The sequence below is a fragment of the Myotis nattereri genome (assembly GCF_964212035.1).
Source record: "Myotis nattereri genome assembly, chromosome: 2".
Classification (NCBI taxonomy): Eukaryota; Metazoa; Chordata; class Mammalia; order Chiroptera; family Vespertilionidae; genus Myotis; species Myotis nattereri.
In genome coordinates this window covers 27,479,343-27,495,247 of record NC_138076.1, presented here as the reverse complement: position 1 = coordinate 27,495,247, position 15,905 = coordinate 27,479,343, and the positions used below count along the sequence as shown (strand labels likewise).

Below are 15,905 nucleotides of genomic sequence, written 5' to 3'. Positions count from 1 at the left end.
ATTCAGGCTTTCGGAAGTGTCCCTTCCCAAATGAGCTCCCCTCCCTCCCAGGACCAGGTCGTAAACCTCCTTCCTCCCCATTTTGCTTAAAGAAATTGGGAGAAAGATAGCATCAAAAGATAAATAAAACATGGGTCAGTTACCTATTTGTCCTGGCTATCACCACTTGTCTCAAATTGCATTTTTTAATTTTCCTTTTTAAGATGAGAACTGAGGAAATCAGCCACTATGTAGTTTCTATGTCACTGGGAAGAAGATGCCCTTATCCCCAACGATAAGGGTGGTGGTTTAACAGCAGGGAGTGAGAAAATGAAAATGTCGGTTGATGTTATGAAAAATCCTGGTACTTTAACAGGCAGTTCTATTTAAAACTATTTGCTAAAACCTGGGACACAGTTGGACTAAAAATCCAGTTAGAACTTTGGTTTAAAAATAAGACTCTTGAGTTTTACACATAAAAACTTATTAGTTGCACAATATCATCTCATCTGCGAATAATGACAATATTACTTCTTCTTTTCCAATTTGTATACCTTTTATTTCTTCTGCTTGTCTGATTGCTATGGCTGGCACTTCCAATACTATGTCAAATAGGAGTGGTGAAAGTGGGCATCCCTGTCTTGTTCCTCTTCTTAGGGGATATGGTTTTAGCTTTGGCCCATTGAGTATGATGTTCAGATACCTAGGAATAAACTTAACTAAGGAGGTAAAAGACCTGTACTCAGAAAACTACAAGACACTGAAAAAAGAGATAGAGGTAGATATAAACAGATGGAAGAACATACCATGTTCATGGATTGGTAGAATCAACATCCTTAAAATGTCCATACTACCCAAAGCAATCTACAGATTCGATGCAATCCCTATTAAAATATCAATGGCATATTTCACAGACCTAGAATTCTCCAAAAATTTATATGGAATGAAAAAAAACACACCAAATATCCAGGTAAATCTTGAGAAAAAAGAAAAAGGTAGAGGGATCACAATACCAGATAAGAAACCATATTACAATGCCACTGTTCTCTAAATGGCCTTGTACTGGCACAAGAACAGATATGTAGACCAATGGAACAGAACAGAGAACCCAGAAATTGACCCAAGCCATTATGCTCAATTAATATTTGACAAAGGAGGCAAGAGCATGCAATGGAGTCAAGACAGTCTCTTCAATAAATGGCATTGGGAAAATTGGACAGATACATGCAAAAAAATGAAACTAGACCACCAACTTACACTATACACAAAAGTAAACTCAAATGGATAGAAGACTTAAATGTAAGACAGGAAACCATAAAAACCTTAGAAGGCAGCAAAATATCAGACATAACTCAAAGCAGTATGTTTACCGACACATCTCCTAGGACAATGGAAACTAAGGATAAAAACTTATTAGTTGCTTTGTTATTGACTTATTTTCATTCATACAAATATTTATCATGGCATAAGCAAAATAAATAAAATATACAATAAAATATGTGTAAGTATAATAAATACAAAACCATGTAGTCACTATAAGTCATTGTCTTCAGTTTCAGGAAGACAAATTTTTCATATTTCTGTGATAAAGAGGGATCATGGCTTATCTTTTTGAAGTATGATTGTTTATTTTTCAGGAACCCTGTTTGGAAATATTGGAATAGAAACTCTCCTTTATTGGCTTACCATCTTCCTTTCATTGTCATAAGTTACCCTTCCCAAGTTATTGCTTCAGTCACCTGACTTTTCACCCCATAGAAGTTCATGCTTTCCCCCTTTTCTCTTAAGGAGCTTTAGGTAAGGGTAGGCATGGGTCAGAGAGGACAGGGAAATGAGGATACTGGGTCACTGGCTTGTGGGGCTGAGTGGAAGGAGGCCTGCTGTCAAATGAGAGAAGGGACATAGGAGTCTGAGGAAACGTAGGGAAGGGGAGAAGAGGGAAGATAATGAGCTCATTTGGGATCAAATGAGTTTGAAATGTCTTTGGGACAGTCATGTGAAAATATCCATTTGGCAGATTAATGGATCAGTGCTAGAGATAACAGATTGGAGTGGACAGCACATAACTAAAAGCACGAGGGATGAGATATTTCCAGCAGTTGAGTTGAGAATAATGATAGAAGACCCAGGACAAAATCCCAGGGAGCCCTAACATCCAGTGCAGTGGCAGAGAAGAGCAGAGAGCCCAGACCTCTGTCTCACTTCTCCTTTTCTACTTGGGGGTCATAATGAAGCAAAATGGTGTACGGCTTGGCAATATCCTGCCATGGGTGCATGCTCTGTGATGCCAGTTTTGTAGTTGGTGAAATGGGCATTGCCTCTGAACTCCTAGATGTAGAATCTTGATGAAAAATCCCATGATCAAGCGAGATCCTGGAATATGCAAAGACTCCCCCCATCTACGTCTCCCTCAGCAAAAACTAAAGTTTTTTTTTTACAGACCATTGATCCCACGTTTCACTGGACTTCTGGTCCCATTGGTGATGTGGCACGTGGGGCAGAACACATGGAAAAGATTCTCAAGTTCTTTTTCGTATTTTGTTAGTTTTCCTTACAGCAGTTTCTAACTCTCACGTGGATCAGTTGGGTGTTGGGACCCAGATGGAATAATGCAGAAACCTGCTGGCCATCTCTTGGCTGCTTCAGGGAGTGTGTTGGAGACCAGGGACCTAATTCCAGGTCAGATGCACTCATTCCTTCCCTGGACACTTTTTCCACCTGCCTCAGGGGAAGGTCCTCCCTGCAGATTCATAGCCCAGCTCACTACAATGTGCAAGCACAGGATCCTGAAGAACACATGGAAGCCCCAGCAGTTTGGGCAGAAGGCATTGTGAAGGAATTTTGTAGTTGGTATTTTTCTGATTTTTAAAAAAATATATTCTACAAATTAATGTTAGTTAATTTGGACATCTTGTACTCATAGTCATTTAGGAGGACTGCTGGGAATACTGCGGTGTATCTTGCCCAGATCCTTCAAAGGCAAAGAGTTCTGAACTTTATCATGTGAATAACAAGGATCATCTATGTCAGTCCCTCATCTGGCCTCTTATATCAGCCTCCTAACCAGTCTCCATCTTTCTTCTGCGGCCCCCCCAATCCTCCACGTAGTCAAACTTCAATTACAGTGAAACCCAAGCTCCTCCTTATGGACCGCAAGAGCCTACCTGTTCTGCCCCCGACAACTGCTCCAGACTCATCTCAAATCGCTCCTCCTACCTTGCTCACTGCTCTCCACCATATGTGTCACTTCTGAGGCTGACACACCACACTTGTCCCTTCCTAAGGGCCTTTGTAGTTGCTCTTCTCAGGGCCACTTCTTAAGAAACTGGCTCACATGACTGTGGAGGCTCACTGGGTCCCAAATCTGCTGGATAGGCGAGCAGGCTGGAGACTCGGGGAAGACTGGCAGCTTGAGGCCAAAGGCTGACCACTGGCAGATTTCCTTCTTGCTCATTCATCTCCTAGTCTGTGATTTGTCTTTTAACTTTTTGGCACATTTTGAAGCATCGAAGATTTATACCTCAGTGAGGTTGAGTTTAGCTGTTTTTCCTTTATGGCTTTTACTTGTGGCATAATACACAATCCACCTGTAATTTATTTTGTATATGATATTTGGTGTTGAATCCTAATTTATTCCTTTGCATAGAAAGTGGCTAGTTGTCCCAACATCATTCATTAAATAGCCCTTCTTTTCTCCACTGACTTACAATGCTATCTCTGTTGTATGCCAAGATACTGTATGTGGGGATTACTAATAAGTCTCTATGTCCTGCTTCTCTGAAATTGTCTTAATGACCCCTTTATTTACTCACACGGCTTTTAGGGCAATATGTCAAGTTTTAAACCTTTGTTGAAATTTTGAGTGGAATTACATTGAATGTGTAGATTAATTTAAAGAGATAATTGCCATCTTATGTTATGTATTCTTTTCATCCAAGAACATGGTAAATCTCTCCTTATATTTATTTTAAATTGTTAAGTAAATTCCCATGCAGAACAAGTATCTTTTATAAAAAAGCAAGCTAGATCTAGTGCTGTGTATTTGTAATTATTTCTATTTTGAATGGGATTTTTAAAACCACATAATTGGTAGTTGTAGGTGTAAGGAAATTATGTTTTTATATATTTAGCTTGAATCCAGTAATACTTAGTGATTCTAATTGTCTGCCAGAGATTTTGTTGGAGCTATAATTTTTTTTGAGATCCTAATGTGTGCCAAGCATTATATTGAACACTTTTAAAGGAGGTAATTTTTTTAGAATATATTTTTATTGATTTCAAAGAGGAAGGGAGAGGACAGAGAGATGAAACATCACTGATGAGAATCATTGTTTGCCTGCCTCCTGCATGCCCCCTACTGGGGATCAAGCCTACAACCTGGGCATGTGCCTTGACCAGGAATCAAGCCACACAGGCTGGGCTAAAGGAGATAATTTTTATTCCCATTTTATAGAGTAAGAAGATATTGAGTTCTTCTCCAGGCTTCTACCACTAGTTGTGGCAAAGTCAATAGTCAGGTCCAGATCTATTTAACTTCAAAGCCACAGCATGTCCGAGTTATTTCAGGTCTCTCGGGTCTATTTAACCTTTTCTGTGCAAAAAATAATTCTCCTGGGCCTGTTATGGAGTCCACCTTCACTCCAGAGGGCTTTAGAGCTGTGCTGTTCAATATGGTAGCCATTAGCCCTATGTAGCTCTTTACATCAAAATGAATTAAAATTAAAAAATAAAATGAAAAGTTAAGTCCCTTAGTCACACTGGCCACATTTCAGGGGCTCCATGGCCACATGTGGCTAGTGGCTACCCATGGACAGCACAGACACGATTCCATCATCACAGAAAACCCTGTTGGGTAGTTCTGTCCTAGAGGGTACCTGGGCCTCATGCAGAGAGGAGTGGACATTTCTCTCTGCTCCCTCTCAACCCTCCCTGTTATGACCAGGCTTCCAGGAGTGTTAGCTCCTGCCCCAGGCTCTTGAGAGCCAGGAGCTGTCAGTAAGCTCCCCATAGAGACACCTGCTTTCTTCTGGACGCTGCAGTTCTGCCACACCCCGCCTGGATTCAGCTCTAAATAGACTGCTGCTGGGAGAGCTGGGTCATTTCAAAAACTGGTGAAGCAAAAGAAAGCTTTTTAAATTGCCCCCTTTTCACCAGCACAGAAATCCTCCTGTGACCTCCGATAGGTTCTGGTTTTGTAAGATGCGAGGAGAGAGCTGGTCAGGGGGAGGCGGCCTGCAGGTCTCGGCCTCGATGGCTGGGGGGAGACCGCTGCATCTGGACTCTCAGTCGTACCCAGGCAAATTATGGGATGAAAAATACTGAGGAGATTGCTCGAGTCCCTGGTGATTAATATCTGACACTGGATTTTGGCTTTGCCTTCAAGAGCTCCCTTTGTGGGCACACAGAGCTCACTGCTTGGCAGGAACCACAGCCCGGCCTCCCTGGGTGCACCCAATGCCCCGATGGAATCATGACAAACTGGCCATCAGCTTTTATCATCCGATGCACCAAGAGGCTGTGCTTTTCAGGAATAAGAATCCTGCTTAAAGCGAAGAGGACGAAGCCTCGTTTCAACAGCACTTCCCTTCTGGACCTGCCATCAGTTCCCCTGTGTGCAAGGAGTCTCCGTTATGACCTGTCCTTTGCCGGAGAATCGTTGTATTGTGTTCTGGTGTCTCTGGAGATTAGATGGTGCCAAGATCTGTGCATAATGGGCAATAATTACAGATGCAGGGGCTTCGGGCAGTTTGATTGACAGCTACTGTATGACCTGAGTTTAGGAGCAGTTTGACCTTAACCCAGGTTTAGGAATCCGAACCCATCTGTAGAACACCATGTTATAAAGTATAACATCTGCGCCATCTGTTGAAGCCGCTTGGGATTTCAGAGTGAGTCCGTAAGTCGGGGAAGGGAGAGAAATCTTTTTCCAGAATGCTGCTTCTCCTTCACTCCGATTTATCAGCTCTGAGGGGAGTTTTCAGTGTCAGTGACAGATCCCCGGTTTCAGAGGCAGTCAAGTCCAGAGTCTTCATGTGCTGGGCTGGCTGGTTACCTCTTGCCTTGTTTCAGCTTATCGTCATCATCTGTAACTTATCAGTGAGACTAGGTGTGTTCAGGAAGGTAAAACTGGCCAACAGAAGCAGCAGTCCATATCTGTGGGAGCTTAGACAGGTATCATTTGAGCACCCAACGTGGACAGTGCAGGAGCTGACCCAAGAGGCTCACTCAATATCTGTAGTACCTACAGTTTCCAATGGCTCGGTCTTAGCAGGGAAAGGGTGGAGAGGTGATCAGACGTGATGGGGACCAGGCACAGGCATCACCAGCCCTGCCGGGCATGAGTGCAATGGGACTGGGGGCCCTGGAAGGGAGGCCTTGAATCTTCTGTTCCAGGGACATTTCCTACCTGGGGGTGGGGTGGGAGGGGGGAGGGGTGCTGCCAGGCTTTTCACCACCCCCAGTTCTTACCCCAGCATCTCACTGGGGTTGAATCTCATGAACACATTATAAGGTACAGGCTGGGTGTTGGGAGTGGTGCATGGCAGAAGAGAAGGCACAAGAAAGGCTGGCTGGTTGGTGTTGGCTGGGTGAGCTTCACACCGCAAATACTAATAATCATCCAACAGGCAATTTCTTAAATCCTCCCTTTATTAAAGGTCTACGTACAAAAAAAATAATAGAAATGTTTTTATTTTATGTTTTTCTCTGGATAATTAGGATTTAAGTCTCAATTAACTTTACCAACAAGACTAAAGGGTTGTGATAATCCACTTCCTTTCCACCAGGAGGTGTGCTTTTATTTTCCTAATTATGAGATGCTGAGCATCAGTGTGGAATGGGAGAAGGCGAGAGCATAAGTCTGCTAAAAAGCAGAACACGAGGAGAATGCTGCCCCTTCCTCCACCTCACCATCTCCCCAAGATGTGTTTGTGCACTTCCTATATACTTTAACATTATTGATTCAACTGAAGAATTACAATAGGAATAAAAGGAAATCTTGAATATGAGTCAAACCTCATGAGTTTGAGCCTTTGGGAAAAGTCTGGTTTGAGTTAGTGTGAATTCATGAGGCGTCTAAAGTATAAATATATGAAAAAAATATGAAGATATATATGCAGCTATTTACATATGAAGATAAATACACAAGCACACATACAAATGGGTAGTCCCTGTGTGTGTATGTGTGTGTATTCATATATATGAAGAGTTTCATTCCTTTGAGTATATATGAAGACAGATATGTGTGTGCGTATGTGTGTGTATGCCCTTATTCCTTCATGCCAATGAGCATCATTTAGGAGTAGCTACAGCAGAGGGCTTTGTAGACCTGCATCCGTCCTGGATCCGTCACTAACTTGCTGACTTCTAGACCAGGGTTTCTCAGCTTCAGTACTATTGACATGTTGAGTTGGCTGATTATTTGTGCTGTGAAGCTCTCCTGGGCAACGTACAATGTTTAGCAGTATCCCTCACCTCTATGTACTGGAGGCCAAGACAGCCCCACACCCCTCCCTGCCCATGACCACCACAAATGTCTCTCAACAAGTTCCAGGCACTGCCCTGGTTGGGAACCATTGTTCTAGACCAAATGGGATTGTTCCCAGGACATATAATATCCATCAGTAGACTGAGGGCCTCCAAGGCCCCTTCCAGATCTCACACTCCCAGGGTGACTGTCAAGGGTCCAGCCAGACCCAGAAGCCATCTGACCCCCGTGTTGCTGTAACTGGGTATATAAGTGGAAATTTGTTCTTCTGAAGGTTAAACGCTCTCCTTTATACTATCCATTTGCTTATGTAACCTACCCTGCCCAGTTCCCAAAGACCAGAAGATGAATGACTCTTCTTAAGATGCCGAAAACAGACTTAAAGTCATACTTATGTTCACTGAACTTGAGCCACACAGCTATGTGTAACAGAGGAGAGGTTTGGAAATGATTTGGCTGAAACACCTGCTTTTCTCACCCACAGGAATTCTCACACTAACGCGAGCAAATGAATTACTGAGCACATGCGTGCCGGGCAGCTTCCTGATCCGAGTCAGTGAAAGGATCAAGGGCTATGCCCTGTCCTACCTGTCTGAGGACGGCTGCAAACACTTCCTCATCGATGCCTCCACCGACTCCTACAGCTTCCTGGGTGCGGACCAGCTGCAGCACGCCACCCTGGCGGAGCTGGTGGAGTATCACAGGGTGAGACGATGCACAGACTTGACCTGCTCTGTGAATTCCTGTCCTGCAGCAGCTCGAGCTCTGGAAGGCAATTATGAGAAAAATGATTGAGACAAGTAATGGGGGATTAGTCTTTGATAATTCCTCCCCATCATCCGGATTCTTAATTGCATTTCCTTTATAACTGAGCCTAGTTCCTCCTCAAATATTCAGGGAGACCCCACCGGGCAGAGAACATAGGAGAGGCTAAAATCTCTGTGCCTACACTGACCACATCTGAGAACACTCTCCAGTTAGAACTCGGTGCAGGTTTGCACATGAGAAAAATCTGTTTTGAAATTGTAGACTATAAAGCTTTGTGTAAATCAAGGGTAGGCAGGAAGTTCTGTGTTCTCAAGAGGTAGGAGTGGCACGGCATCATTATTTACTCTCTTAACCTGCCCAGCCTGACCTGTGCCTTCTGATTCACAGGAGGAACCCATAACCTCCCTGGGGCAGGAGCGCCTCCTGTACCCCTGCGGTCAGCGGGACCAGCCTCCCGACTACCTGGAGCTCTTTGAGTGACAGCCCCCACGTGTCATCCTGCAGCCCCCGGCTGGGCTTTCCTGTGGACAGACACGGCTGAAATGGACGTCTGTGTGTGAAGCCAAAATGACCCTGCCGCAGAGCCAGTACTGACCAGCCAACAGTACCCTTGGGGTCCTACAGAAATCCCTCTTCTGCACCAACGCCGGAGTTTGATGTTAGAGGAGATCACCTCTGCATCGTACGCACTCCGAACGTGAAGCGAGATCCCCCATTTCAGCAACTGCCTAACATGAAGGATATACCCTCCATGATGTATATAAGACAAAGTGAACAAAGAAGAAATTGGAGCCTTTTAGGAATGAAGGTGTTCTTTAAAAACCAGTAGCTCGTGGGAGCTATTTCACGGTCTCCACGCTCTCCTTTTGCATCATCTCAAAAAGCCTCAGGGCCTGTTTATATGAAGTGACATGCTGGCTTTATTGACGGCTGAGATGACTCTCCGAACACACGTCACTTACTGTGCACGTTGGAGCCAGGATGTAAGAGACAGGAAAAGAAAGTCGGGCATTTAAGTTGAATGTGTTTAAAGTACAGGGTGAGGGGCTTAACAGGGACAGAAACACCGCGGACTAGGAGAGCGAGCTGGTGTCTGTGAGTGTCCTCATCCCAGAGAGCCAGGACACGGTGCCCGTCTACCTTGGCTCTACCCAGAGCGCACCAGCGATGGAGTCTGCGCACACGTGAGGTCCTACGTGTTAGTGGTGACTGACATGAACACAATAGTGAGCTGTGTGAATGCTACTTCTTGTGGGTTGAACTGTGTCCCCCAATAGATATGTTGAAGTCCTAGCCCCCCCATATCTGTGAATGTGACCTTGTGTGGACATGGGGTCTTTGCAGAGGTAAGCCAGTTGAGGTCATCCTGGACTAGGATGGGCCCCATAATCAATGCCGGGCATCTTTATAAAGAGAGAGGGATCTGGGAACAGAGGCATGCAGAGAGAAGGCCCCGAGATGACAGCAGAGACGGGAGTGATGCAGTTACAACCCAGGGATGCCAAGGACCACTGGCGACCACCAGGAGCTAGGAGAGCAGCATGGACAGGCCTTAGAAGGGGACGTTGCCCCGCCGACACCTTGATTTCAGACTTCTATCCTCCAGAACTATGACAGAACAAATTTCTGTTGTCTTAAGCCACTGAGTTTATGGTAGTTTTTATGGCACCCCTAGAAAACCAATACAGACATTTATGTAATTACAGAACCGGATGTGCATTATGTACCATACGAATGGGAGATGTACAACTGCAGACAGGCACCCCGCCCTCCTCCTAATGACGAGAAAACAGGAGATGAGAAGAACCTCCCATTGGCTCTGCTTAGCTCAGGACGAAGAATTGCTCAGTCAGGAATCTTCTGCCCCACTGCACCCCATCCCACCCCCAGCCTCCATCAGGGGAAAGGCCTCACCAAGGAGGCTCGGAGTCACCGAGATCATTCTCTGGGAAGATGGAGATCTACTCAGACTTCAGGCCTGACTCCCCGCATCAGCGTTGTTTTAAAGGAAGCAGACGGTGGTGGCCATTTGTTCCTGAGGTTGTTGGTTGTATAAAGCGCTCGCTGGCAGTGTAAAATGCAACCCGTAAAGAGGGCGGGGTGCCTGTCTGTGCATATATATGTGCGAGTGTGCATGGGTGGAGATGTGTACTTTAATGAGGAAGTGTTTAAACACAGAGAGTTGCTATGTGTTTCTTTATGCTGCATGTGTTTTCTATTGTCTGAGAGACAACTGTCAATTAGTGTCAAGAGCGTCTCTCCGCTTCCTCTCTGTGACTCAGCCACCATGACGTGAGAGAATTGCAGAGATGATGCCGGGCTGGAAGCCAGGAACGTCTGTTTCCACCTCTTCCCACCATGAGCTCTGTGGTCATGGATAGGTCCCCTTACCTCTCTGAACCTCACCTTTCACTTCTAATGAAATAAAACAAGGGATTTTAACTAGATGATCTTTATGATGTTCATTCAGCTCTGAGATCTTTAGGTTCTTGAATGAATAGAAACGTACCCTACAGTCACTAATAATTATGAAGACATATAAGATTCCAGCATCACCCTCTGCCTAGAATTCTCTTGGAGGAAATAAGTACAGTCATGTCCAGATATAACTACACCAAGTGACTTCTTACTGGGGGAAGACAGAACACGGGCAATGACTGGGTGAGCCTACCGTTACAAGGAGAAGCAGATTGGAGTTCTGCACTATTTTACCCTGTTGGTTACTGACTCTCAGAGGAATAAGCTGTCCAGTGTTTGATGATATGGTGGTGAGGACTAACACCTGAAATTCTTAGGGAAAGAGAAGGGTTTACAGAATTCAGAAATTGATTGCAACTAAATGGGTTGAGGAGGCCTGAATGCTCATCCCAGCTCAGCTGGTAAGACCCAGCCTCCGTGTCTGACCCTAGTTATGGCCTAAGGTGAGGCCGTCCAAACCCTGGCCCTGGTCCCCTCCATCTGTTGACTCAAGAAGCCCAGCACTTCTCTAAAATCAGTAAAAACAGCTGTAACCGGTTTGGCTCAGTGGATAGAGCGTCTGCCTGCGGATGAAAGGTCCCAGGTTCGATTCCGGTCAAGGGCATGTATCTTGGTTGCGGGCACATCCCCAGTAGGGGGTGTGGAGGAGGCAGCTGATCGACATTTCTCTCTCATCGATGTTTCTAACTCTCTATCCCTCTCCTTTTCTCTCTGTAAAACAATCAATAAAATATATATATTTTTTAAAAAAGAAGCCCAGCACTGACCTACCTGCCCAAGGTTTCTTGGTCTGGGATGTTCCCCTCAGGTTTTGTCATGTGCCCCAATCCCAGGTACCCCAGCCTGCCTGCCTCTTGGGACTGTGGCAGATGCTCCTCCCTGACCGTGTGGATTCTCCTCTCCCTCAACTGGATTCCGGCATCTCCCCTTAGAGCCATTCACATGCTCCGGCTGCTATCTCCCCACTGCAGACCCCCCCCCCCCCCCGCCCCCGCAACTATCTGTGAGGCCCCTGGTCTGGTCACCTGCCCTACCTGCCACAGTAGGATGCATGGAAAGGTCCTTGTCCCTCAGCGTCACCAGCAGTGCTAAGCAATGTCAAGAAGGGTGAGTAGGTTCGAACCTTACACCAAGAAGAGGAAAAACACAGGGGTAGTTAAGAAAAGGGATGAAGACAAAGGAGAAAAAGTGAAAAGGGACATGGACAGGCTACTAAAACTAACGCAAGGGCATTTATACCAGAGCCCCTCTGCACCATCCTCCACAACCAAAGGCCAGGGCCAGCGCCTTATCTTTGGGGTGCTGTCGATGGCGCGAGGGGCTCTGGGAAAGGCTTCCCACGCAGGCCACTCCCCACCCTTCGGGACAGCCTCACAGGCTACAGGTGTGGTTTTCACGTGGCTCCGTTTGAGGCTAATAATTAGAACAAGCAGTTAGGTACCCTTTTCCTTCAGCCTTCCTTTGAATTGAATCTGAGGGTGTTACTGTTTGTTTTGAATTTATGTTTAAACTAAAAAAAATTTTTTCTTAACCTTTGCCATTGGGGTTTAACATCCTAGCAGGCCAGGTGCTACTTACTGTTCTCGTTCTTAAAACATGAGCTGGAGGGTGGTTTGATCGTGGGCTCGTGGTGGGGTTGGAAATGGGGATTGGCGGCAGAGGTAGAGGAAGCTTCTGGTAGTACTGTAGTCTCCTGTATCAAGCTACGGTGTCCCTCTCGGGTGGATGAAGAGTTAGTCTAGTCGCCATGCATCCCACCTGGGGACTGCCTGTAGCCGCAGGCTACCTACTCAGCCAGCCACCAGCCAGGCAGAGGGACATTTGGTGAGTCCTGGGCAGAGGCCGCAGCAAGTGGCCTGTCCCTCCCTGAACCTTGGGTTGACTGTGGCCACGATGGCCCTGAGACAGCACAGCACTGGCTGCCTCCCAGGCTGCCACCTGCGCCCCCTCCCTTAGAAGAGCAGACAGGCAGACATAGCCCGGGGACACGGGGTGGACCACTCCAGAGGCCTGCACGCAGGAACGGCAATGCAGACTTTGAAAGGCACCGCTGCTGACAGAGTATTTGCTGTGTTGAAACCACCACCCAAAGCCCCCAACCAAATGGCACAGTCCCCACAGATTTTGGCAGCAACAGCAAAGCACCGAGTCCTGCCAGTAGAAACAGCTTTGAATTCAACTCTGAAGCTAATCAGGATAGGGATCACACAAATTCAATGGGTGTGGCAGTAAGACACACCCACCCATCTGAGGGACCGCCCAAGGGCTTTATCAGCTCTTGGCAACAGTGTCAAACCTTTTTCCAAAAGCAAACTTTCCTACCTGCTCTCAAGACAGTCTTTAAGTCTCGAGCCTTCGGATCCTGCTGGAAAGCCTACTCCCAAAGCTTCAGGGCCCTGACCGGGTTAATACACAGCAGCTGGAAGGGGCGGGGCCAGCTTGCCTAGTGTTCCTGGGTGGCTGTTAACAAGCTTTCATTGGCAGGATTCTGCAGGTGGGACTGGAGAGCAGGGAAACAGTGGGGAACCCAGGCACAAGAGGCCAGGCTTAGGACTCAGGCCAGACCAAAGCTCCCCCCACCCCCTTCCCCAAGACCTTCAGGCCCTCTGAGCTGGGATGATGGTGTGAGCCTGCAGCCAGCCACTGTCTGGGCCCCTGAGCGAGTGCGTTGCCATTTCTGAGCCTTGGTTTTCTGCACCTGTAGAATGGAAGTAATGATGTCACCTACCTTAGAGGGTTGGCATTATGCACATAACATGCCTGGCTATGCTCCTTACTTCAAAAACCTCGAATGCCTCTCAACTGCCTAGGGCCATGGTCGGCAAACTGCAGCTCTCGAGCCACGTGCGGCTCTTTGGCCCCTTGAGTGTGGCTCTTCCTAAGCCTCAGGAGTACCCTAATTAAGTTAATAACAATGTACCTACCTATATAGTTTAAAAAATTTGGCTCTCAAAAGAAATTTCAATCGTTGTAATGTTGATATTGGGCTCTGTTGACTAATGAGTTTGCCGACCACTGGTCTAGGGGGTCATCAACTCCAAACACTGAGCATGGGATTTAAGGGAGAAATTATCCATTGTATCTTATACTCCTCATAACCCTTCTTCTGATAGACCGAAATTGTTTTCAGAATGACAGAAATAAAGGACAACAATGCACACACGATGGGTTCATGGTCCGCAATGTGTGGCCCGCAGTGGCCCTCTGATTACACCGGAGAGGCACTGGGCATCCGAGTTGATATTGAATAATAACAGCTGAGCGTGAATGCCTGCCATGTGCCTGATGTGTCCTAAGGACGTCAGACATACTAACTCATTTAATCTGTGGTGTGCCGGTAAACAATTAACTGGCTGGGGATGGGGGTGAAGGGTGGGGTTCTGGGGGGAGCCTGATGTGTATGTATAGCCTTTGCTGATTTCCATGGTGTAAACGCTCTCACTACCGTTGACTTTAAGCTCCCGACCTGCCATTACTGAGTGAGGAGTGGGAAGAGGTAGGAACAATTGGCTCTCATGAGGCTGCTGGTTGGAGGAGACCTGAGGTTTATATTAGAGACCCCAGCTCCAGTGAGATGACTGGGGAGAGTTACTAGGCAGCTTAGTAAGAACAGAGGGAGGATGCAGAGGGTGGGAAGGGAACTAACACAAGCCCAAGACTCAGTGCCTCCTTGGCAGCATCCTTCCTTCAGAAGACATATTGTGACTGGCTCCTTCAAGCCACAAGTTCATTACTGCCTCCCTTTGCTGTTTAAGATTATAGTCCAAGCCCCTAATTACAGTGTTTTAGTGGGGCCTTCTGGGAAGGGGCTGGAGAGAGGTCCTGCTATGGACTGCATGTGCCCCCACAAAACGTATACGTAGACTCGCCAATGTGATGGTATTAGGAGGCGGGGCCTTTGGGAGGCAATTAGGTCGTGAGGGTGGAGCCCCCAGGATGGGACCCGTGTCCTTTATAAGAGGAGAGCTCTCAGCCCTGCGAGGACACAGACACAGACACTGACACCGTATCTGCTGGTGCCTTGATCTTGGATTTCCCAGCCACCAAACCGTGAGCAATCAGCACCTGCTGTACAAGCCAGTCTACACTATTTTTGGTAAAGCAGCCCAACTCAGACAGATTCCCGCTTGCATGTGCTTCAAGAGGGCTCCTACCTTTTGATAACACTATCTTACCGGAGAATGCTTTATTTAAAAAGAGAAAAATAGTTTAACATTATGCTACTTCCTCTTCTTTTCTGCTACCATCAGCAACTTGAAAACCCAGTTCTTAGCCACTGTCTCAGGCACCTGTGACAACGCAATTTAAACCGGTGAGGGTGAGCCCCGGGGCAGCCTGGGACTGCTCCCCGAGGGGCGCTGAGGCCTGCCTGACCCTGGGGTCAGACATTTGCTCCCTGCCACCAGCCTGGTTGGAAACCCATCCCCTGACCCTGGGAGGACACGGGTAGGAGTGTGCAGGTCAGTGCCACAAAGCCCTCCGGACCACTGGGGAGAGGGCCCCGAATTTCTAGCATCACCATTACATGTAAAAATATAAAATACAATCAGAGTTTAAAGGCACCTTGGAAACCATTTCTCATTTTCTTCTAATAAAAAGGACAAGTAAATTGTATTAAGGGCCCGGTTTGTCATTATGGTTCCCCCCCGTACCCCCCCCCCCGACCAGTGGTTCTCCCCCAGGGGTGGCTCTGCCCTCCAGGGACGTTTGGCAATGACTGGGTGAGAGACCCTCCTGGCATCTGGTGGGCAGAGGCCAGGGGTGCTGCCAAATACCCCACAGTGCACAGGACAGCCCCACAACAGACAGAGGCCCAGCCCCAATTACCCACAGCACCACAGCTGAGAGACCCTGGTCTCTGCATAAAAAACTTTTCCAAAAACTAAAGACATGGCATTCTTATTCCAAGAAGAAATCATATCCACAAATCATATTTTATTAGCTGTCCAATGCCACCTTCCACTCATGCCCTGTGTTTTAATTAAATGTTATGAACTACCCGTACAAATCAATACAATGCTTTTCTTCCCCCCCCCCCCCCCCCCCACACACACCAACAGCTTGAATGTTCTTGAAGCTTTTAAACAATGACTTGACTGTGGGCAAACAGAAGACAAGGAATCAGAGATAATTAGCTCATGCATCTGGTGCTGGCTATTAAATAAATAATTTTCATATGAATGTAGAAACCACT

General features: G+C 46.7%; 1 protein-coding gene across 1 annotated transcript in view; it reads left to right on the top strand.

Moving 5' to 3' along the window:
• Window positions 1–9,000, top strand: part of SH2D4A (SH2 domain containing 4A) — a 47,668-nt gene extending 38,668 nt beyond the window's left edge. The window contains exons 9-10 of the mRNA XM_081085043.1: window positions 7,950–8,170; window positions 8,621–9,000. Of these exons, the coding sequence (XP_080941169.1) occupies window positions 7,950–8,170; window positions 8,621–8,713 (314 nt within the window). The 3' untranslated portion in view covers window positions 8,714–9,000. The remainder of the gene's footprint in view (window positions 1–7,949; window positions 8,171–8,620) is intronic.
• The last annotated feature ends 6,905 nt before the right edge of the window (window positions 9,001–15,905 follow it).